Source organism: Sinohyriopsis cumingii, chromosome 16, assembly GCF_028554795.1.
Source record: "Sinohyriopsis cumingii isolate HCF-2022 chromosome 16, ASM2855479v2, whole genome shotgun sequence".
Taxonomy (NCBI): Eukaryota; Metazoa; Mollusca; class Bivalvia; order Unionida; family Unionidae; genus Sinohyriopsis; species Sinohyriopsis cumingii.
In genome coordinates, this window is record NC_142976.1 from 58,375,386 (window position 1) to 58,400,946 (window position 25,561).

The 25,561-nt window shown below is 36.7% G+C and overlaps 1 protein-coding gene across 2 annotated transcripts; it reads right to left on the reverse strand.

The window, feature by feature from the left end:
• Positions 1–6,357: 6,357 nt before the first annotated feature.
• On the reverse strand, positions 6,358–24,498 carry LOC149780491 (uncharacterized). 2 transcript variants are annotated; one of them, XM_089937453.1, is made up of 4 exons: positions 24,408–24,498; positions 16,532–16,603; positions 11,459–11,604; positions 6,358–9,673 (listed from the first exon to the last, which is right to left on the reverse strand). In XM_089937453.1, the coding sequence occupies exons 3-4, from the start codon at positions 11,586–11,588 to the stop codon at positions 8,061–8,063; spliced, it is 1,743 nt and encodes a 580-aa protein (XP_089793579.1). In that variant the 5' UTR covers positions 11,589–11,604; positions 16,532–16,603; positions 24,408–24,498; the 3' UTR covers positions 6,358–8,060. The 2 variants fall into 2 exon arrangements, with proteins under 2 accessions (XP_089793579.1, XP_089793580.1); XM_089937454.1 differs by lacking the exon at positions 24,408–24,498 and adding an exon at positions 24,019–24,200.
• Positions 24,499–25,561: the final 1,063 nt, after the last annotated feature.

The window sequence follows — 25,561 nt, forward strand, 5'->3', positions numbered from 1 at the left end:
AGTTTCGTCCACAATCCATTCAGGATGTTGTAAAGACCACAAAAAAATTAGCTTGCCTGCATGAAATACCAAACTTACACTGAAAGTGGTGCCAGGATCATCTGCTGCAGTAAGGTTAACCCCAGCAGTAAGGTTTTCTCCTAGCAAATCTTCAAATGTAGACATGTGTAGTGAAACTTACTCAAGAACATCCTAATGGGAAATTAGCATATATGATGGTCATAGTGTCATATTTTTCTTACACTGATTACCTTTTTTGATTATATGCAGGTTAATCCCTATTATGAAGTTGTAGTTTTATGGACTGTTCTAGACATTGTTTCTACACATGTAACTAGGTTACAAAAAATTTTCACTAAACTGACAACTACCTGTATTGCACAGGTAAATTTGTCACAGTGACATACAGTACTTGTTGTGCATTATTGATTTCAAGGTTAACCCCAATTGTAAAGTTTTGTCTTCATGTCCAGGCATCTCCAGCTGTCAGCAGTGTATGTTCATGAACCAGGATCATATCCTATGGAAAAGTGGAGCACAGTGACCCGACAGTTCCATCACTAATGAATGTTATGTAACAGTTAACATTAACATATGGGTTAAAGTTATGTTTATTTTGCCAGTCAAGTTAAGCTCATTGCAGGGTATCTACTGTAAACTTGCTAGTGTATTCCTTGCATCATACTACCAATCCCCCGAGGAAAACAAAATCAGTGATATAATTTGCTTCCACTAATGACTTTGTTCATCATAGCTGTACTATACATTTTTGTTAATTCTGCAATAATTTCATCTGTAGGCATTTTAAAAAATGAGAATTTGATGTTTTATGCATGGTTGAGAACTTGTCCAGAGGAAAGGAAAAAGGTAACAGTGATCCACTTTTAATGCATAAATCGTTTAACTTTTTTGTTTTTTGCTTAATCTCAGTGTTAAAGATTTGCTTTTACTGGGGCCCCAGGTGGACAAGTGGTCTAAATAAAGTCTGTGCTTGCCTTTACTGGTCACTGCCATTTCAACTCTGTCTGCATGGGTTTGAGTCTTGGGCTTGTCCAGTGTGGGTATGTAAGCTTGACAGTTGCTTCCCATGGGTCAGTGGTTCTTACTGGGGTTGTCCCGGGTTCTTCCTCCACCAGCTATGCTGGCTGCCATGTATAGCCAGCCTATCTTGTGCTGAAAAGTGGTGCTAAACTCGACAACAAAGGTTTGCTTTTCCTCTTAGAGCCCTAAGTGTAGGCCTGTGACTTTAAATGCTCATTTATTGATAGCTACATGTACATATACATGCGCAAATGGACATAGGTTTTTGCATCATCCCCACTGAAAGCAAAGAACAGCAATAACAATCAATATCAGGCAAACTTTGCTGTCTCTGTCACAGCTCTTGTTTTGCCAGACAACTTTATCAGTAAGCCGGACATCAGGATATAGAATTATACCTGAAATTTGCCCATTTCCCCATTGCCAATCTTGAGGTTTATATTTTTCCAGATATTTGGAGTTTACGTTTTCAGGTACCGTTACAGTATCAGTTTTATGGGTTTTCCGGTTTAACAGACTAACATGAAGTAATGAGGGTACAATTATTGCTAGAACAAAAGTCCTGTTAAAAAAGGCTGATTATAATGTAAACATTAATAACAATATACCAGCTATTTTTCTCACAGAAGACTAATGTTGTTTATTTTGATTATTTCTGTACAAGGCCACTCCTGTGGCTTAGTGGTTGGAGTGTTTGCCTTGGATGCAGGAGGTTGCAGGTTCAAACCCGTCGAGTCATACCAAAGACTTACAAAAATGGTATTTACATCTGCCTCGCTAGGCACTCAGCATTGAGGGTTTAGTGTTAGGACTGGTAAGCCTGTAGTCAGGATGTGACTAGGTGGGACATGATGCTACATGACTGCAGCATGATGCCCCAGTGTTTGCCATGACTATAAACTGCCATGCTGTAGACATCATAGCGATATGACTGATTTTTTTTTTTAAGCTATGTAAAAAAAAACAACACAAATCACACACACACCATTTTGATCAAAGCCAGCATGTTTAGGAATGAGAAACTCTTAGTCCAGCTCATGAACTTGGATTTAAGACTAACCTACAATGCCCAACACACTAAGTATGGCAGACACATCCTGCAACAATACAAACATACAGATGTAATGAACCTTGACCAGTGAGAATAAAACCAATCAATTAAAAGCAAAATGATGAGATGGTGAGGGTGATGTATGAAGTTTATCAATCAGCTGGTAATGTAAATGGTGCATGTCAGTGAACCTCAATAAAAGTATTCAGGATGAATGACAGTAAATATATTGAATAAAAAATACTCAAAAGTGGTTGACAAATAGTTACATAGGTATCACTTTTCCAACGTTACTGACATTTGATTTTCACTTAGCATCAACAGTAAATTTTTGCATTTGACTTTATCTGACCTTATTGCAGGTACAGTTATAAAATTAACTTTATATTCATCTTAGAGGGTAGTGCTCACCATGGATATTTATCTTGGAGGGTACTGCTTGCCAAGGACAAAAATCACAAATTCCCACACTTATGACTCCATATTCCAATTCTTAAATCCCTCCCCTCTTGAAAACTAGAAAATGACTTAGAGTTTTAAAATATCACAGTAACTTAAATATTTGTTCATTCAACCTTTGATTCCATCCCACAGACTCCATATACAGGTGCCTGTAACAGCCTCTTTTAGATACCACTAAAATGCACCTACAAAGTTTGGCAAGAAAAATAGTTTTAAATATCACTGTAACTATAATTTTTGTATATTTTACCTGTAACCACAACAAAGGGACCCAAAGGGATGTACCCAGTAATCACAACCCTCCCACAAATGGGATCCACATGAGCAACCAGTGTACCAAGCTTAGTCAATTTCCATCCAGCAGTTTAGAAGCAGCTATTAACAGAGATTGACACTGACAGAGAGATGGACACAGAATGAGTAAGATAACATCCCCAATGCTTTTTGTACCAAAGCAACTTATGCTAATTTTACCTATTTTGCTTTATCCTGAATAAAAATTATTCTGAAAGATAATGGCATTATTAATATTAAGTCCTCTTGCTCATAATCAAAGTCATCCAAAATCTTCAGACTTGATGACATGAACCCATGTTTGAAGTTTTATAACTACTAAATGTGGAATAGGGCCTCTGGATCTAAAACATTATCAAGCAAAACCAATCATATGTAAGATATCTCATTAATATGCACATAATCCAGTCTCCTGAGTCATAACAAGCTTAACCAATCTGACACAAAATTATCTCATTAATATGCATAAATATTGCTCATAATCACACTCATCCAAAAACCTAGATAATCTAAGACTTTGTAAAAGGTTTAGAAATCTGCTTAGAAATACTGTTGTTAGAATGTTGGCACCTTGGTCAATCTGGTGCAAGGTACTTCAGTAAAATCCTGATAACAGGCCTATTTACCAAATTTGAACAAAATCCTATCAAAATTAAAGTCTTGAGTCGTAGAATTACTTAAACCAATTAGATGCACAATCAGGTCATAAATATGCATAGAACATGCCCGTAAATAAAACTCGTCCAACAACTTAACAATATTAGCCTATTTAGCAAGTACAGTAGCAGAGTCAGTAATAGTTTCAAGTGGTATCTATCTCAGTCAATCATGCGTAAAATGACCTTATTAATAAGCATAGATCTTGATAATAATAATAATACAGATTATATATTGATAATAAAAGCCTATTTATTAAGTTTCTAAAAAATATGACCAGAAAGAGAGTCACTATAGTGTCGAAAAACTCCACCAATCACATGCAGAATCAATATGCACGGATCTTGCTCATAATTGTACTTATCCAAGATCTAAATGATTTAAGCCTATTTACCAAGTTTGATCAAAATCATCAGACCAGAAAAATCACGTTTTTTAAAGTGGTAACAAGCTAAGCCAATCACATGCTGGTTCACCTCTTTATTATGCATTGATCTAACTTGCTACCAAACTCATCCAAAATCTTCATCATATGAGACTACATTTGAAGTTTCGCCAAAATTGTATCAGAATTGTGCCTTCCTGTGGTAACAAGCTCTGTCAACCTTGTGCAAGATCACTTTTTTAATATGCATGGATCCCATTCATTATCAAACATGCCTCTTTTCCAAGTTTGATCAAAATTAGAGCAGAATTGTCGCTTCTCGTCATAAACTCAGCCACTCAGATGCAATATCACGTCACTAATATCTGTGGATTTTGCTGATTATCAAAACTGTCCCTGACCTAGATCAGAAATATGGCTTCTAGGCTGATAACAAACTCAGTCAATGAGATGCAAGATTACACCATTAATATCATTAATACATGTCAATCTCAATATCAAACCAACTCAAGGTCTTGATTATATTCCAAAATTTCAAGTTTGATCAAACATTGGATCAGAAATGTGACTTCCAGAGATTGAAATTAAGCCAGAAATATGGCCTCATAGATGGTAACAAGTAACTGTTGGCACATGGCATCCATGAGATTGTATCTTAAACATTAAAAGATAGAATGGACAATAATAAAAATTGTTAACGCAGAGTGACTTGTCAATATCTACATCTTCAGGCTTTGACCATAATATTTTACCAAGTGTCATGACAATCCATAAAAACGGCAGTCTTGCTGACATTGAAATTGTGTCATGTACTGCAGCAATACAAATTTACCCCAAAATCAATCACTTTATTACCCAACATGCCAGTCATACACAAGCTCTAGTGAAGACAATTTGTTAAGAACTAAAACTTCTGTGCAGAAACCATTTTGCCCTCTTTCAGCCAGTGACCTTGACCATTTGACCCCAAAACTTACAGGCAAGAAGAACTTGCCTATAAAGTTTGGTAACAGTAGATTCTGTATAACTGAGGTCATCACATGGAAAAGGAAATGTTGATGAAGAAAAGGCAGATGTATAAAAACGGTAAGCTAATTACATGAGATAAAAGAGATAATTTGCACACAAGCTAATTGTTCAGATTAATTTTACGTCTCTGTACAGTTATTAACATACGAGAATACTGCATTTTGTCTTAGCTAGACGACTATTTATGCTATACGAAAGATGTTTTTGATCAATAACTGGAACACAAGTTAAATAATTAAAACAACGAAAATGCTTAACCACTTCTCATACCACCACAAATCCAAGACAGAGTTGCTGAATGTGTTTTTTATGTAGATTTTTAACATGGCTTTAACAATTTTTCAGTCATATGGCTACCAAATCTGCAGTGTGGCAGATTAAAGTGACGTCTAGCACTGGGGCAACATGTAGCATGATGTTCTACCCAGTAACATTATCCTGACACCAGGTTGACCAGTTCTAACACAAACTTCTTAATGCTGAGCACCTAGCAAGGCAGCTGTTGGTACTATTTTTATAAGTCTTTGGTATGACTCGGCTGGGGTTCAAACCCACGACCTCCCGCATCTGGGTCGGACACTCTGATCAACATGATTTTAGTATTTAACTTCAGATCTTATTTAAATTCTAAAATGTAAAATGCATGTCTAACAATATCATCAAGATTGTTCCACTGTGCACACATTTACTAAAAAAGGTAATTATATTCTTTCATAGGCTAGATTTTGCAACTAATTTCTTTCTACAATTAGTAAGATAATTCCTGATAATAGCTGCAAACCAAAAATTCAAAGACCCAGTTTATGAATAATCCTTCTGTCGAGATTAAATGTAAATGCCATTTTCGTAAAACCACAAAAATGGGGATGGGAACAAAGAAAAATATGAATTCACAGTTTGTGACAAACATAAAATGTGTTTGGTAATGTTAAACCACAATATAACTGGTTTTCACAGGAGCTAAAAATCAAATTAAAAAATGGGTAGAAATAACAATCACCTTATATACTCCTCACAAGTCTAATACAACTGCAAACTACAAAGAACCAGTTTGCTGTTGCATTGTGTCAGCAAATCTAGGTCTGTGCAGCTTGATAGGAATAATCAGTAGAAAAAAACAACACTGACTGTGAACTGCCAGTAAATTATGTGATTATAGATCAGGGTCTATTTTTATTGCAGTTGAACTTGCAAACAATTATACAATGAATTAAACCTGATAAATGGGATCCACAGACTTGTCTGCATTATATGAGGAGCAGTGTTTAACTATGGGACAAATGTATTGAGAAAGCTGATAGTTTCAAAACACAAGTTGTAACATCAGCCTCCGGATCCTTGTACCATATGCTGCAATCTAATAATTAATAGATACTAACCACTAATTAATCATGGAAATGCTAAAACTTGGGAAAAAAATTCTTCAAAACACAAGAAATCAAAATAATGATTTACTCTGTCCATGCACACATGGTTTCCTGGAACAATTTACAAAAAGTGTCATGCATAACCAAGCTTAAGCAAACCCAAAGCTTTACAAAAATCTTTGGATGAAATAATGTGTCATGTCTGATGAGAATAGAAAGTGTCAAGGCACTTGACCGACTTCAAATATTTCATTAACAAGTCCCATGACTTCATGTGCATCCTTTAAACTGCTGGCCTTCTTTTTGTAACATCACTCTGATAATGCCCCAATGAAAGAAACTCTTCAAAATTCAAAATTTCTGGAAACAGAGTTTTGAACAAGTCATTGCAAGCCTTAAAAATACTTGATTACAGATGTGTTTTTTAAAGCCTTGAAAATGAATATTTTTGCCAAAAACCCCATAGTTTCTTATAACAGAAAGTCAATGACACAACAGATATGATGTGCTGTCATTCATGGTGCGAATTATTTGGTCTGAAAAATCCTGATTACTATTGAGGATGAACTAAAAATAGGCACACAATGATTTCTTGACCAGGTTACCTCTAACTGCATTGTGTTCTTCCATATAAAAGATTACTCCATGGATACATGTTCTGAAACATTCTTTTTTTAACTTCCTGTAAATATCTCTGCTTCTTGAAATAGATAACATCAATTTTTTTAAACTTTTTTTAGCTTTGTCATTAGTTCAATAATGTAAATCAAGAGCTCTGATGATGTTACATTACTATCTAAATATTTTGCAACTAAATACATTCAACATTGTTCAACTCAATAAAGAGGGGTTTGATTTGAGGCATATTTTATTAATTGGCCTTCAAAATACATAGAATGTGTGTTTTTAATGACCACTGGCTTGATATAAGGGAGTATATATCATGGATTTTGCCTTCTCGATTGTCACCTCCAACTACAATGAAATATTTCATGGCAACTGATCAGACTGTAGTAGTGGAATGTTTGGTTATCAGACTCATCACAAACAATTTCTTCACTATGTTTGGTAATCACAGCAATTACATCTCACTGTGGTTGGCAATCACAGTGATTACAACTCACTATGTTTGGCAATCACAGTTATTACAACTATGTTTGGCAATCACAGTTATTACAACTCACTATGTTTGGCAATTACAGTTATTACAACTCACTATGTTTGGCAATCAAAGCAATTACATTTGATAAAACTATTTGCTTGATGATACTTTTGGGGTTATACATAAGAAATTACTTGCATTAGGCTCATATTATTCACAAGACATTGGAATCAGTTATTTTAATCATTATTTTAAAGAAACTGCTTATTTATTACTCAGTGAAATGTATTTCGATTTATTAGAATATACAATAAATGAAACTACTAACCACCTCTTGAACTATGAATTTTATCCTTGAAAAAAAAACACATTTGTCATCGATAGTGCTTGAATTCTTGGAATTTTCAGCTCTTGAAGCCATGGGAACTCTGTAGAAAACTTTAAATTAGCCCTCATTTTAAAACATAATTTTCAAGCTTAGATGTGTAAAGAATTTTATGAAACAAATATGTACACTGAGCAACTATTTTGAGCTAGTAATTACTGACAATGCACATGGTCATATGATACTGAGAGGAAATCGAATGACTGTATATGCATTGTAAAAATCAGAATTCTAACTCTTAACAGATGCTGATATGACTGTTATCTGAAATGTTTTTTCCTGATCCCTCAGCTGTCTACATCCATATGCTGTTCCTCACCATTGGCTGCAATAACTGTAATAGTGAATTTGTCATCTCCATCAATAACTGTCAAACTCCCCTCAGGCCCAAGACCAATGTCCTTCAGGGCTGCCTCAAGGTCAGGATCTTTTAATGATGCCCTTGCCGCACCATCTGTCTCCACTTTATGATGCGTGACCATATGCTGACGAAGGAGAACTTTACGCGAGAATCGCTGTTCACACTGAGGACACTTAAACATTTTCTCACCTGTGTGTTTTTTCATATGGTCCTTCAAGTTTCCATTTTGAGCAAATCCTTTCCCACAAACTTGACATTCATATGGTTTCTCCCCAGTATGGATTCGAAGATGTCGGTACATGTCCCCAATCTTTTTAGACTTCTTTCCACAAACAGTACATACATATGGCCTTTGACCTGAGTGAATCTGAAGATGCACTTGCAGTTTCTCTGCATAGAAAAAGCCTTTTGAGCAAAGTCCACATCTGTAGGGTGCATCTTCTTGCTCACGTAGATGAATTTTTGTGTGCCGTTTCCAGTTTCCTCGTTCTACAAATGTCTTCCCACATACAGCACACTCGAATGGCTTTTCACCAGTATGTATCCTGGAGTGCATGCGTAGCTCATACTTCATGGCAAACTTTTTGTGACAGTGTGTACACTCAAATGTCTTTTCTTCCCCCGTATGAATCCGCATGTGTCTCTTACAGTTGCTCTTGTTGGTGTACTGCTTACCACAAACATTGCAGGCATAAATAAATGATGTTGATGATACTGCTGATGAATTTGAGGCAGATTTTGCCACAAGAGAGTTGAGCTGCTGATTTCTCCTTGGTGATTTTCTTTCATTCTCTATATCCAGACTTGTCTGTTTTGGCAATTCCTTTGTACCTTCTTGCTCTTCATCTTCTTCTTCATCATGATCATGATCATCATTTTCATTTTCAACACTCCCTCCGTGAATCTTCAAATGTTTCTCACATTCCTTCTTAGTGTTGTACTGTACACCACAAATGTTACAGGCATATATGTATGTAGTACTGTCAGTAGGTTCTTCAATTGGGGGAATCTCTAACTCTTCACTAACTGGAGGTGGATTCACAAATGATGAAGTAACTGGTGCAACTTCCTCTGGTTGCTTCTGGATCTTACTTACAGTTTGGTCTTCTTCGTTTAATGGTGATATAATTAATCTTTGCGTCTCTTCTCGATGGTTATCCAAATGCGATTTTAAAAGGACCCTGTCGCTGAAAAATCTGCCACACACGCCACAGATAGAAATCTCTTGCCCACTGTGCGTGCGCAGGTGATTTTGCCAAGTAGATTTGTTGCGATAAACTTTAGCACAAAGACTACATGAAAATGTTCCATTTGAACCTGGAGAACTATTATCTGCATTTGGTTTACTATACTGATTGTTGACAATATCATTGATGACTGACATATCCTTTACACTGAAGACCGTCTCAGTCTGAATGGCCCTATCAATTGTGGGGCCAGTGTAATGGTCAATCCTGCCAACAGCATTTGGCAGGGGCTGAATATTTGCCGCATTGGTCACACAATTTATGGGGTGGGAAATGGCTGTTTCATCTGCATCTGATGGAAGAAAAAAAGGAAAAAAATACACAATTTTACTGTGGGATAGATATTTAAGACTAACTCTAATATTCAAAATAATTATATTTAATATTCTTGAAATGCTTCCAGGTCCCCAGCATATTCTAAATTAGTTTTTGATCAACTCCTTGCTTTCTTTTCTTTTAATTTCTCCTTCTGCATTTATTTCTATTGAGAAGAATATAGTGTCATGTTCTGCCCCCCCCCAGCATAGATTAGACTCTCCCACAGATCACAAATTTTATTTATAGTCCAGGTTTTGTAAAATCTACTCATCCTGACAAGTGATGGGTGAAGCCAATGTTTTTTCTGGACAAAATGGCATAAAATCGAAGTCCTTTTAAAAGCTTACTGTTTGCTAAGTAGCAATTTCACCATTACTTTTTTTTTTAGCTATGCACTCAACAACTCTGGAATTCTATGTAGTGTACCAATATATTTTAACCAAGCTGTTACTTTATTATTGTGGCCTTAACACAATTTTTCAGCACATGGTGGTCATTATATCTGGTGAAGTAAGAACCCGGGGAAAACCCCAGAAGAACCACTGACTCATGGGAACCTAATGACAAGCTTTCTCACGTACGCATATTGGTCGAGCTACAGACTCAAACCCACATGGACAGAGGTGTGATATCAGTAATATGTAAAGGCAACCACCTTTGATCACAATTGTCACCTTGCAACAAGGAGACCTTGGTCAATCTGCATTGTCAATTTTAGACCTAGAATCCCTATGACATGCTTACATGTGTGGATAAGACAAACCATATCCATGAATCTTGGGAATTTTAATATACCCAAGAAACCTATATGACTATGCGAAGCCCAGTTCTCGATAGCCAACAAATGTTTCCATCAGTAGCACAAAATATATTTAGCATGAAAGGAATATGATACACCTTTGCAAAGTATAACAGTCCTCTATACAGTCTAAACATTTTCTGCACAACTCATTTTTCTTCTTTCAGTCACAATGACCCTGACCTTTGATGTTTTGACAAAAATTCAATAGAATTATTCTGTACTCCAAGTGCAAGTCATCCACAGAAGTTTGATACAGGTATGTAATGCAGAACTAATGTTATTGTGTGAAAACCAATTTTCTTGTTTCAGTCACTGAGACCTTGACTTTTGACATTTTGAACCCAAACCTTATAGAGTTTTTCCTTCCTCCAAGTGCAAGCTATCCATAAAGTTTGTAAACTGCACATGGGGAGAACTCGAGCTGTTATCCCGAAATTTTTTTTCTACTTTTACTCACCAATTTTACCTTTGGGATTTTGGTACCAAAACTGACAATGTTCTTTTCCTCACCCCAAGAACATCCAAAAAGTTTAGTAACTGTAGCTGGTGCACAATCTGAGTTACTGTGCAGAAATGATAAGGGCAACAGACAGAGGGATGGCTGGACAAAATCCCAACATGATAAACAATGCTTAATGGGAGGCATATAAAAATGTAATACTTTGTTTCATGCATCCATGACTGGATCCCCTAACAGTCAGAATTTGCCTGGGACTCCAACTGTTTTAATAAACATGTTATAGAGCAAAAAATGGAACTCTAAAGACTAAAATGTTTTTAAAAAGCTCTGGACTTTGATCCCTGAATGTTTACAAGCATGTCATAACATTGTCTTCTCCTAGTCCTGATCTATTGGTAATTTTCTTGACTAATTTGAGAAAATACTCTTCTTAGGACTGTCAATACTGCATATACCGGACCTCAAAATGGCTTAAGGAACCTGTTGGGGCCCCATACCTGGGGGCTCATCAAATGCAAGCATGATGACCTGCATCGTTTCATCCGTGCCCTTGACCTCCACTAGCTGGGCAGCCTGATTCAATATCTCTACCGCATCCTCCTTGGACACTGTAACAGCCGTCTCCATTTTAGTTTGTGGACCACTGGTCAGAATAAGTATAAATAAATTATTTTCATAAAGTTTTAAATATAAGATATTATTTGAGTGCTAATTCTGAAATTATAAAATTCACTTCAATGCGCTGAGAATTGTGAAAAGTAAATATAGTATCATTCCATTTTTTATACATTTTAAATAACACAAATATAAATGTATATGTAAGATGATGTTTATTATATGATATACCTGTGATGTTATTAACCCTTTACCTCACAGAGCATAGTGACAAAGTGCAGCGGGCTATAAATAGAACACCTGTTACCTAGTCAACAGCATACGCATAGCCCTGCCTGTGAACTGTTAAGCAATGCAGTGTATGTTACGTTTAACAACAGTTTTAACCAATTTACTTTTTTGGTACACATTTATTATATGTGGAAAAATTTAAGAGTAAAGTCCGATTGTTATAGCTGTGTAATTATTTTTCACAGAAGAATTTTTTATGTGCTTTAAAATCGAAAGAGAACTCGTTCACTGTCATGTCAGTGAGGCCATGTGGCCAACCATAGCTGCCATTTCCCATACTCGAAATTTACATGTTTTTCGTCTGCATCCACATCACTAAGTCATCTGAATTTGATAATCAAAAAAACTAATTGCTGCCTACATAAATATCAGAGCCTTTACCTAAGTTATTGAATCTTTCATGGCTGTGATTCTAATCGTGAAAACTTCGTACGTACTGAATGAAATCCGCGACTGCCATTTTGGAGAGTGGAGATTACGACCTAGTTACTTTAAATAGCAGATATCGACCAGTGCATAAATAGTGACCACATAATCCGACGTAATTGTCATTCGCAGAAATGAAGGTAGTATCTAATGGGGGGGTTTTCCCCGAAGGTGGTGCTACGAAAACCAGCTCAAAATGGCTGATGTTTACAGCAGGCATCAAAAGACACTTCCATGAGGTAAAGGGTTCAATCAGTTACCAGGGATCGTCCTGGGCTTCGCCAATGTCGCAAATTGTGATTTTTTTTCCTTATTGGCGACAAAAATATCCCATCTGGCGATTTTTTTGGCGACAGACTTTTTGGTTATTTAATTTGTACATACAATCATGGATTTGGACTGGATAAATTAAAAGGGAGAACGAAAGGAAGCCACAAACTTGACTAAGCAATGCATTGGAATCAATCTGTTACACAAACAATCCTTTGTTCATATCGACAACCCCATCTTTACAGTGCATTGTTACATCATAATCGGCTTATGCAGACATCTGGGCTGAGTACCGTATGCTGTGATACAGTCAATCATACTACCGAACTACACCTACAACTGACCGACTTCTGAAGACGCGACTAGAACAGATACAATTAATTGAATGGCTAATCCTTCTGTTGCTTTTTTTACATATACCAATACAATAGTTTTGCTGAACCTTCATAGAAAACTGATAACCTTTGAAGTACCGACTACTGTGTATAAATACAAAGCAAATGGAAAAAATCTCAATCATAATTATATCTGTCGCCAGTGCAACATTAACATGAGCAAACGGAAGTTAGACATTGCGTGTTCATCATCTCATCCTAAGTTACAAAAATTAACAGCGTTTGGATTTAGTGCAAATTCATCAGACAATACAGTCACTGAACCCGATGATAAACCTTGCAGTCCAACATCATCTACATGTAGTGCTTCAAGTGCAACACCACATTACGATGAACGGGGCAAAAATTCCCGAAAATTTCTAGACAGTTGGAAACTTGGGCGTCAGTGGCTGAGATATGATAAAAAGTTAAAACAGATGTTCTGTGATGTATGTATCAAGGCAAAGTTCATCAATTCATTTACAACTGGCTGTGATATTTTGAAGAAGGAGTGTGTCACCAAACATGAATCCAGGCAGGGTAAGTAATATTTGTGCATTTTACTCATTGATCTTTTCCTTTTGCCATCAATCCCGTGTTACGGCTGCAGACTTAAACTCCGCAACAAGAAATAGCAAAAAAACAAGTTTTGCGTAATTAAAAATAATTATTTATTTCTCAAAATACAGGAGTGAAAGAATCCCTAACTTGGGTGTGAATTTATGCTTATATATACGGTCCAATATTGCCAGGTGTTGATGCGTGTAAGTTTCATTCGTGGGAATGGAGATCCTATTTTGCTTGTCGAGAATTATACAGCATTCAGTGATCATTCTTGGGATTTAGGAAGCAATTCACTATAAGCTATGTGAAGCTAGCCATGGGCGGGGGGGCATTTAATTACGGAATGCATGCAATCGACAGTCGCATTATACGTCACTTATCTTACATTGCAATGTAAGATCATAGGGTTTTATTATTATTAAAATGTCAACTAAAGTTGATAATGCATTTTTTTTTTCAGGTAACAACAATCATACATGTGCACAAACGGTGATGCGGGATGCCAATACCATGGAAGATGCCAATACCATGGAAGCAGCGAAGATCACTGCCATAAGTAAGAGCAAAAATGCTATTATTAGTGCTATGCGGAACACTTTTTTTGCGGCTTACTACAACCTGGCTAATACAACTGTCCCAAAGCTGCACCAGTTGTGTATCACACAGGTATTGAGAATATTATATTATAGCTTGTTCACAGTAATATTCTATGGATTTAAATGACAGTAACAAAGGGAAAAACATGTGTACAACCTTAATATATTCAATGTGATATTACTGTAGTACACCGTGATTGTTGTATAAATGCCAATTTTTTGCTAATCATATATATATATATATATATATATATATATATATATATATCAGAACATGTATAATTATAAATGAAATACTTATGGCATACAAAATTAATGATTATTTCTATTTCAGGGCATCACCCAACTCTCAGACCTCAAAGTAGATAAGCACACATCGTACGACAGTCACAAAAGCACAAGTGAGTTTCAGCAGTCGTTGGCCGATGTAATAGTTGATGAGATGGTTACCGAGGTCAAGGAATCTCGTGTTTACAGTGTCATGCTTGATGAGAACACAGATGTTTCAGTACATCAGAATTTGATTGTTTATGTTAAGTACTTAACTAGTTTGGTTGGCAGTGTTGAACCAGTGACACAATTTCTAGGTATTCGTCAGCTTCAAACCGCAAACGCAGAATCTATATATTCAGAGTTGTTAGGTTTAATTAAGTCATTTGGTTTTAGTCTGGACAATCTGATTGGTGTATCAACGGATGGTGCTGCAGTCATGTTGGGTTGCAAGAGTGGTGTTGTTACCAGGTTGAAGGAGGTTACTAAAGGTTTGCTTGCAACTCACTGCATTGCACATAGGTTAGCTCTGGGTACAGGTGCTGCAGCTGACGAGGTTAGATACATGGTCAAGTTTCAAGATATACTGAATAATATGTACAAGTATTTTGCATATTTCCCCCGTAATATGTGTAGGCTTGAGGCAATTCAGTCAGTGTTGGAGTCTTCTCACACTCGCTTGCATCAGGTATTCCACACAAGGTGGCTGAGTTTTGAAGGTAGTGTACAGGCAGTTGTTGATAATTTTCAAGCTCTAGTTAGTGTCTTCTTGGAAGACAAGTCTGCAAAGGCTCTTGCACTGTATAAGCCTATTGCTTGTTTCAAATTTGTTTATACAGCACACTATATGGCTGACATTCTGAGGCCTTTGGCAGTTCTGTGTCAAGCTTATCAGAGATCTGATATTGACTTTACCGAGGTTAATCCCCTTCTCCACTCCACTGTTGAGCTTCTTGAAAGTCTGAGGTTCGAGTCTGGTAGTAACATTTCTAGGTTTCTTTCTAAGATTCCAGCAGAACCAAGTTTAGATTCATCAGGTTTGTGTACTTTTGAGTACAAAGGCCATACAATTAGCGATGGTGCTAAGCAAAGGTCGGAGGCTGCATCATCTTGTGCAAAATTTATAGATATTGTTATAGACAATCTAAAAGCAAGGTTCACGGAGGAGGGTGATTCGATAGTTTTGAGTGCTCTAACCAAGTTGTTTGATCCCTATTTGTATGGTTCACAGGCTAACAGTTCCATTCTTTCAGAGGTTTCAGGTATTGTTTCAGATTACTTGTCTACATGTGGGTTAGGTAATCAGTCAGAGGTTAGTCAGGAGTTGGCTGGCTTTGTGGCTTATGCTAGGGTTCAAGTTCTCAGGAATGGTAAGGTGTATAGGGGTGTTAAGGACTTGATTCAGTTGGCAGTGAGATCCAGGGCAACATACCCTTGCGCAACTGCGGCTGCTGAGAGACTACTGGTGTCACCTGTCAGCACTGTAGACTGTGAACGTGGATTCAGTAAGATGAACCTCATAAAAACTGATATCAGAAATAAACTCTGCATCTCATCTCTCGAGAATTTAATGAGAATCAGCATGTACAGATGTGAAAAATTAGACTTTGAAACTGCATTCAACAAGTGGGCAGCCCTAAAATCGCGACAGATCTTCATGTAACACTTTGTAACATTTTGTTAATGCTTGTTGTAATTAAAGTATTACCTAACCCATCTTTTGTAATTTTCATTGCCTGTTACATTAATAGACTAAATTAACACTTGGAAAAATGTACACTACTTGTTCTGGCGACACTTTTTGAAAATTGGCGACAAAATATTGAGGTTGGCGATTTTTTGGGCGACAGCTTTTTAAAAGCCAGGACCGTCCCTGAGTTACTCCATAATCAGAAACTAATGGTTTGAAGTAGGAATAAATTTTGATGATCCATACTCAACCTTATTATTATGCAATTGTTAAACACTGAAAACATATTAATATAAGTTTTACTATGAGACGCTAGGTTCAGTATACAACATTATGAAATATCACATGCATACAAATAATACAGGGATACTCAGGGAGTAACAATTCCATTTTCAACCAACCTGCCAGGAACAGATAATGCACATGCACAGAAAATTACATTTCTATTTTCTATCTGAAAATTAGGCTACTTACATGAAATTTCACTGGCCCAACAATATTCAGTCATCTGGGTTAGCTGGACTAGGAAGTTTCTATCTCCTGATGCTGAAAGAAATTTGAGATGTGACTGACAATTACATTAAAACTGGGCTCCTAATCAATACACTAAATGCATGTCAGAAATGGTTGCATGTATTCAAAAACATTAGTTTATATATATATATATAACCACTACAACGGTCACATAGCCATAGATGAATTCACAATAATCATATGTTGAATGATAATGCACTAACCATAACCTTTTCTACATGAAACTAAAAACATTTCTTTTTTAAAAAACTTTAATCTAAATTTCTGATTTAAAATTACAGTACACTGCAAAAACCAAGACATGTATGTTATGGTTATTACCTATAGACAGGTGGAGCACATAACCACCGGACTACATACCTGGCTTAAAAAAAACGGCAGAAAGAGCAAGTCATGACTGACTGGTGATGATTTTGGAGCCATTTACAGGATCAAAGTAGATGATAATGTCAAAGTTGTGTGAACAGTACAATTATGGGCTAGATTCAAAAAAAGAACAAGTAAAATCACCAAATATTTTCTGTACCTGTACAACATTGTTATGTCTTGCACCAAGTACATTCTAGAGCAGATTACTTAGGAAATCACAATGCTGTTCTTCGTCTCACTTTTGCCTGATCATGATCATCATCATTGGCGACTCGGTCTCGAAATACCATGCGAATAGCGCCCTTGGGGTGTTGCCTGTCTCTGTTGGCAACGTCTGCTGTGGCTGTGCAGGCCTATACGTGAGTGACAGTCCCTACTGCAGTTGGTGCAGACATACTGGGAAGTCTGCATTACTGTGGTTGCTGTTGCGTTCTTCTTTCTCTTACGTTTCTCTGCCACCAACTGGCCTCTCCTCGCATCAGCGACTGATATGCCATTGTTTACCACCAGTCTCCAGGTGCCTCGGTCCTCAGCCAGCTCTTCCCAGCCATCGGGTGAAATGTTGCATGCCTTCATGTCCCTCTTGCACACATCTTTGAAATGGAGTGAGGGGCGTCCGACTCTTCTCATGCCAGTGGCCAGCTGTCCATATAAGATGTCCTTTGGCAGCCTTCCATCCTCCATGCGTCGGACGTGACCCAGCCATCGAAGGCGGCGTTTAATTAGCAGGGACAAAAACAGTAGGGAACTGTGACCTACTTTAAAGGTGTAAATATGAGTTCTTGATGTGCATTCTTAAATTCAGACAATTTCACTTCAAAGACCATCCATAGATCCAAATATTGGATTTCACTTTTCCTTCCAGGTAAATCAAGGAGTTTGAGACCATCAGGGAGACTTAATAAATTTCCACATTGACACCAAAGCCATGCATTTGACTTCTGAATAAATATAGATTTAGAAGCAGTGCTTGCATTTGCGGCTGCAACTACTGTGGTTATTATTTAATAATGATATGACTATATCAAGAAGAACTTCAATCTGATTCACTTTAGGTTTATGACCAAAAATAAGAGAACCTGATGAATTCCAAAATAGACTTGTGACATTTTTAATGTCTGACCAATAAAATAAATAATTTGCCTTATTTTAAAATTGATAAAAGTTTCAAAAAGTTATATATTTGATTAAATTTATATTTGATTTAATTGTTTGTTTGTCAGTTTTTTTTTAAAAAAAATCCATTATATGCAAGTTGCAATGTAACTTTATTTACTGGATATGACATTTTCCAGAAATTCAGTTTGACCTGAATCTTTTTCGTAAACACTTAGTAATAGAAACTTTGTATCTAATGCTGACCTAGTTCCTGACCTTGATTCAGAATAGTAAGAGTTGAAGCAACAACTATTTTTTTAATATTTGTTAAAATTCTTTCCCAGGGTAAAAATCAGTAGATTTAGTCAAGACCATACTGGGAGTATGTGATGTTAGGCTTGTAAAAAGCTTTAATGTTGTTCTTGAACTGTGGTCATGTGACCCTCATACTGGAATCTGTTTTGCACCTTAGTGTATAACTGTTTTCTATAGAGAATTTAGTCAGTTGGGCTTTAAACCACTGACATTTAAAGGTGTTTTGTTGTCACCAGTTTGAGTTGAATTTTTAATTTTTCTTCAAATTATTTGGATTCCAAGAGATTATTTTCCCTGGAAATACTTGTGCTCTAAATTAATACTTGGACAAATACAGTTACAGAAATGTATAGAATTCAAATTGAAATATTATTTTCTGTGATTCAACAAATAACTGTTGAGACATCAGTACGATGCTGACCACATCACCTTCTACTTTGGATTTCATCATGATTTTAACTCAGTTTCATTAGGACTTTTTGTTTTAGGACTTCTATTTTTTATTTTTTTATTCTTCGATTATTTCTGGATTTGATTTGTAGAACTGTAAGGTCTTTTTCTCATTGTTACCTTGTTTATCAAGGGAAATATATTGTTAAATTTTACAAAGCTTGTTGACTTCACTCCTTAGTTGTTACAGTTTTAAAGAGCCTAAAACTTAACAATATATATATATATATATATATATATCCCCATATTTCAATATTTCTAGTATGTATTAATTTCAAAAGACAGGCCCTGAAAATGTTGCTTTTGACTCACTTATGGAGGACCAGGAGCACCTTACACTGCCCAGGTCCACATTGGCCAAGGACTGGTCCAACAGCCAAGTTCAACTTAATCAATATTTACAATAGTGCATTAATAATAATAAAAATGAAGGGAAAAAATAAAATTAATGCAAATTGAAAATTCTGATAATTACTTTATTGCTTATTCAATCATACCAGTCTATTTGACTAACTATAACATATTCAAAATTTTCAAACCACATGTTCATGCCCTCTATGATTGATCTTCTTTGATTATTCATATTGTAAATAAAGTTCTCAATATCAAATGAAAAACAAAATCTGGTACAGCAAATGGGAAAACTACTTATAAAGTCAGTTTATATCCATGCTTTACCTCAGACAAACTCTTCCGAGGACCTGGGAGTATATTTTTCAATGCAAAGTTTTCTCTGAAGAAAGCAACCAGTGGACAATGTCTTTGAATGTCCTCATCAGGACAGAAACTAGTTCTGGTCCCTCTAGTTCATTTGCCCAGCCTGCACACCAAGTCCCTTGTTAGTATCAAATTTGTATGCTTATCTTATTCGTGATACATGTGGCCCGTGTGAAGTACATTAATATAAAAAATCTGGCATGCCACAGCAGATGAGTGTGACAATTCTGCTTCAACATGCTGAATAACCAGTTGTGAAAATTCTCTAGGAGTCAAGGAGGTCCTCAAGTTAGGGTTGACATAGTTCATTGATACTGATGAATATATGAGTCTCATGTTCATTAAAATGTGCCATTTGCTACATGCAAATCTTTCCTGATCAAATCTGCATACACTTTAAACATGTACTGGTAACTGGTGATAGCCATATCTACTGCCAGATTAAAAATGGCCACTGGACAGATGGTTATGCTATTCCACATTGATTTACAAGTCACCAAACACAGGATTTGCTCTGGAAACATAATGCACATGTCACTAAAAGAACCCTTCAACAGACGGTACCTCCACAGCCATGAAAAATACTGGTAAGTGTATAAAATGTACACAGATGTGTGCAGCCAAAATTTTCTGCAAATTTTTGCAGCTTTGAATGAGTAGGCGATATCAGCCCCTAAACCAAATATCAATATTGTCACAGGGAATTGCCGATTTATCGGCCTAGTCTTTACACAACTGGCCTTCCAGAATAAATGACTCACATGCATTAGCAGATGGGGACGATGATGAGGTATTCAGTCAATTTGGGTCAGGAAACATCCCCCCTCTCATTACTAAGCAATAACATAATAACCAGAGGGTTGACCCTTAGGGACATGACATACAGTTTAAATACAAGCCAGTCATTGTCCAGGATTATCAGCTTGTCCTTCTCTTCAATGTAAGCACCCACCACAGAGTCATACAACAGTGCTTTAAATCTTCTTTGCCACAATGACAGCTGTTTGATTGTTTTCTCTTTCAGATTTGAAAATCTATCTGGAATAAATCAGACAGTACTGTTTAACATTCCATTAACTTGCTTACAAATCTCTAAAGTGACAGGTCTTCAAAAACCCTTCACTAAGTGAGACCTTACCAAAACCTTCAGCTACAGGGTCACTGTGCAGCAATACTTTCAGGGTGGTCTTGAGAACAATATATTACACTAGACTCGACTCTACCATCTTAGGTAATTCAAACAAAAAAATATGATTTTCACTCTGGAAAACCTTGGGCAAGCTACCTATAATATGCAAATAGACAAGCATAAAATACAACCTTCGTAAGAAGGTCACAGATGTTAAGTCATTGAGATGGCCTTTGGGTTTGTTTCAGAATGGTTGCCAGCATGTTCAAGGTGTTTAAGAACTGCATTCAAGCAAACACAGAGCTCTTTCCTTACTTGTCAGCTACTGAACCTGTCTGATGGAGCTAAATGTGCCAGATCAATTTTAATTATGTACACTTGCAATTCAGAACTTCTTTTGGTTGAGAAATGGTAAAACCCAAATGTGCCCTTAATGGTACCATATAATGCAGCCAGTTCTAATTTATGAGCCAAGCATAGTATAGCAATAATATCTTTTACATCATTGTTCTAACATTTGCCAAATGCCGTCCTTTGATCTAAAATTTACATACACTCCATCAAAATTGGAGCCCAGCGTGACCAAGTGGTCTAAGACATGGTCCTCCTTTAAAAATCACTGACGTCTCAACTGTCTGTGTGGGTTCAAGTCTTGGGCTCTGCCAGCAATGGGTATGTAAGAAAGCTTGCTAGCAGGTTCCTGTTGGGTGGTGCTTCTTTCCAGGTTCTTCATCCAATAGATATACTGGCCACCATGTATAGCCTATCATGTGCTGAAAAATGGCACTGAATCCACCAAAAGGAAAACAAAATCAATCAAAATTTTCAACAAGCGCAGAATGAGTCACAAATTCTTCTGGATTTGACTTTAAAAAATCTAATTTATATCCTGTTTTTTCTATGGCAACCTCTGTGCAGCTTAAACTCCATCTGCTTTGGCAGTGTCCAGTGGAAAAATAGACATCATTCTGGTAATTAGCACCTTGTCTACCTTTGCAATAGGACTCTATTATCAGACTTTGTATCTTCTGGAAATAAACTCTGGAGTTGAGGAATGATGTATGGCCATGACTGATAATTTTGTCTCAAATTTACACCACTCTTTTAGTGAATGTAACAAGCCAACTAAAAATCAGAAAAAAGTTTAATCAGCTTTAAATACCCCATACAGTGTTGACAAGATAGTGAAGCCTTTTCATCTGATCTGCATTTAGTTTTCTAAAGGCTTGGACAACAGGGGTCTTGATGATGAAGAGGGTATCTTGGATTACTAGCAATAACTTTCTGGTCCAAGTAATAAGCTCTTTGCTTCTTTTATGTGCTATCAATGGGTCAGTTCAAAACAAGACACATTATACTTTTGAATAAGGCACTTAAGCAATTAGCTGACCAAGGTTATGCCATACATGCTGAACAAAATACAAGTCTATTGATATTAGAAAGTTTAAATTTGTTTATTTTTCATCATAGAGTGCATCCTTTTGAACCAGAGACGTTCATGGTCCTGTAGAGCAATAAATATTGAAGAATATAAATTTTGTAACAGCTTACCATATCTTTTTATAGGTTCAATTTTTCAGACTAGATGCAAAATTTGTACCTATATTCTGATATGATTCAGCTAATATTCTAAGGGAGAAGTCAATATCAGTTTCAGGAGATCTGAATACATCTTAAGTCTAACTAAGAAACTTTCTTCTCAGGATGAAATTAGCCTCGAGATGAAATGGAGACCAATCAGCAACCTTAAAAACCCAGCCAAAGGAGAATTTAAGTTTGAAATTTCCTGCAGGCTGAGTTATGCTGTTTTGTTAATGCCACATTCTAATGCTGATACAAACATGACATTTTCAATTCTTCACAAAATAAAAGTGATTCAAGGGAAATTTGGGCCAGAGAACTGTCAAAAGCATGTTATGTGTGAAACTTAATAAACACAATTAATGGTCACCAGTCCATGAACTTGTGAATAAAACCAAAACCGTCCATGGATTTTTATCTACAACAAAAATTCTTGTTGGGATCTTATTATCATCAATGTGATACACTACTTTTCATTTAACTCCTCATCCAATGAAACATATTAATTATTATTGTAACATTTTCCACCATAATACTGTCATATTCAAAACTTGCTGTTTTACTACAGTATGAACAGAATAGAGATTTTGGTAAAACATGTACCCATTTCACTTTGAACATTAAGATATGTAAACTTTATGTTGACAAGAAAGCTATTGGTTAGAAGCTAATTTAATGCTCAAAATTTATAACTACTGGTCTGATGTCCTGGTTCTGTCACATGTATTATTGCTTCAAATACATTTTGAAAATAGTTGAAAGGTTATTTCATTGGTGCTATCTAAGATGTGATATTCCAGAAGGAAAATGTTTATTGCACACCATTTAAAAGTTATTCATAAATCTGAATTGAGGCTAATGTTAGATTAATCTGACTTTCTTCTGACCTTTCCCACCCAATTTGTTATATTGAACTTTTATGTTGGGGTTTAATGCCAAAGCCATTTCCCAATCTAAAAGTTTAAAGTTGTTGTTGTTGTAGGGTTTAACGCCATTTTTCAGCACATGATAGACTATACATGGCGGCCAGTATTAATGGTGGAGGAAGAACTCGGGGAAAACCCTGGAAAGAACCACCAACCCACGAGAAGCTACTGCTAAGCCAAATCCAAGACTCGAACCCACGCAGAGAGAGGTGAGATGGCAGTGATCCGTAACAAAGAGCGCTTTAGACTACTCGGCCACTCGGGGCCCCAAAAAGTTGAAAGTAACAATGCTGTGCAGTGTTGGCATAGAGTAGCCACTTATTAACTGGCCTAGCAAACCTGACTGACATTACATCAAGCCAAACCTGAATAAACTCGACAGGATGATGATTTATCTTCTCAGAAATTACAATTATAACACTCGTTATGTCTTTATTCTGCTGACAAAGGAGACGAAATTAATGTTGATGAAATTCGACCTGGATCTTGCCATGTGCATTGCTAGCCACATGACTCGACAAATCTCGCAACTTATATGTCGACAATAAACCAATAAACGCTACAAAATGCAATTATTTGAACAGTAAGAGGTCGACCAAAAACAAATATCAGGGTCGACGTTTTACATTGTAAAAATAGACTCCATGTAACTTTTTGTTTAAGGTCGTTAAAGATTGCTTGGCTGTCTAGTAAACGGCTGTGATATGTCGACACTGCAGGGCGAATTCCAACTTTTCGATAGGCAAATGGTTCTGTCCATACACCCCAACATAAATGTCCAATTAGGATTTGAAAGAGCAGAAAACTCGGACTAAACCAAGACCAGGTGAGAAAATTCGCACCTCGCCCATGACAAACACGTTTTTTCTGGTCTTGGGTTGTTTCCATGTCCTGTGTCCCAGACAAACAGAGACAAAAAGAACGTAATTTCAAATAATGCATTGCTCTGCTTTTCTTTAGTCCCATCTCTATCTGTCTCTCTTGGTTAATACTAGGCATCCGGATCCCGGCTGGAACCGTAATCTTCAGGGACTTGCATGCAAGCTCCACATAGATTTGAATCAAAAATTCAAGATCGCCTCGACGCATGCAGCGTGTCCGTTTCAGTGATTTAGCTGAAAAATTGTCGCTTCATTGTTTGATACTTATATAAATCGCCACCAACGATATGAGAGCTTTTCTTGGAATCTGAAAGTATTAGAAAAACTGTAAGTTTTAATGATTTACTTACACTGCGCAACGGTAGAAATTGCAAATGGCTGAGCGCCAAAACGAAACGGAAGTTATCGCACCAAAGGGAATGAATCCACCTTAGTTTTGTTATTACCTCCCATTGACTGCTTTTTCTTTTGGGCAAATGCGTGAAAATTTAACCATCGCTCATGTATGTTAGTTCTTTAACTCTGAAAACAAATTAAATATAATATATTATATGAGGAATGAATACACTCTGACAGAAATACTTTTATTCTGCCGAATTATAATGTAAACGTTGAACTTTTGACTAATCAGGGGAGCAGCAGAGGGGGTGAACAGACCGAAACTAAAATAGTACTGAATAGACAAAAACAGTTTCGGTTTACTTATTTCGACGATAAACCTTTCCATGACGACCACAGAATAAAAAAAAAAATATCCCTGAACGTCGAATAATTTCTCTCGGAGAGACTCTTCGACGACCGGGGAAATGCAATAACATCCGCGCGCTGACGTTCTTGGTTTACTTCAATAAATCTGAAACTATTCCCCCGCGGGTCATCATTGACACGGTCGGTCGGTCCAGCCCCCCCCCCCCCCCCCTCTGCTGCTCTACGAAATGAGTTTCCAAGGAAAAACATTTTTATGTTAACCATACAATGTATCAAGTCCGATACGGTATCGTGTCCGCGGGTCGTGTAAATTTATTGTCACAAATCCGTGCTGGTTTCTTTGAGCGTGACTAAAGAAATTCTTAAACTTATTAATATCCATATCGCCGCTACACCAGGTTTGATGAATATTTCTCAGCGTATGAACATCAACTCCATTAAACACAGCAAGAAGATTACAGTTATCCCTGATTACTTTTGGTATTTGTGTGTAACGTTGAGTAATATAAATGACATCGGTGTTTTTATGACGACCCCGGGAAAATATTCTTGCAGGATTTTTTTGCTTGTCCAGCATCACATCATCATACACTACTAGGTTATTTATTTCCCCGTTAAGGTCTTCAACGCTGGGAGCTTCTTCGATATCAGTGATAAATTCAACTACTTCCTCGCCGTCTTCACTCAGCGCTTTTGCACTCTCATTAAAATCTTTTATAACATTATAGCATCGCTGATCATCTACAGATGGTGCTACCAAATACAGCTTATCCCACTTCATCCACTTCATTATCAT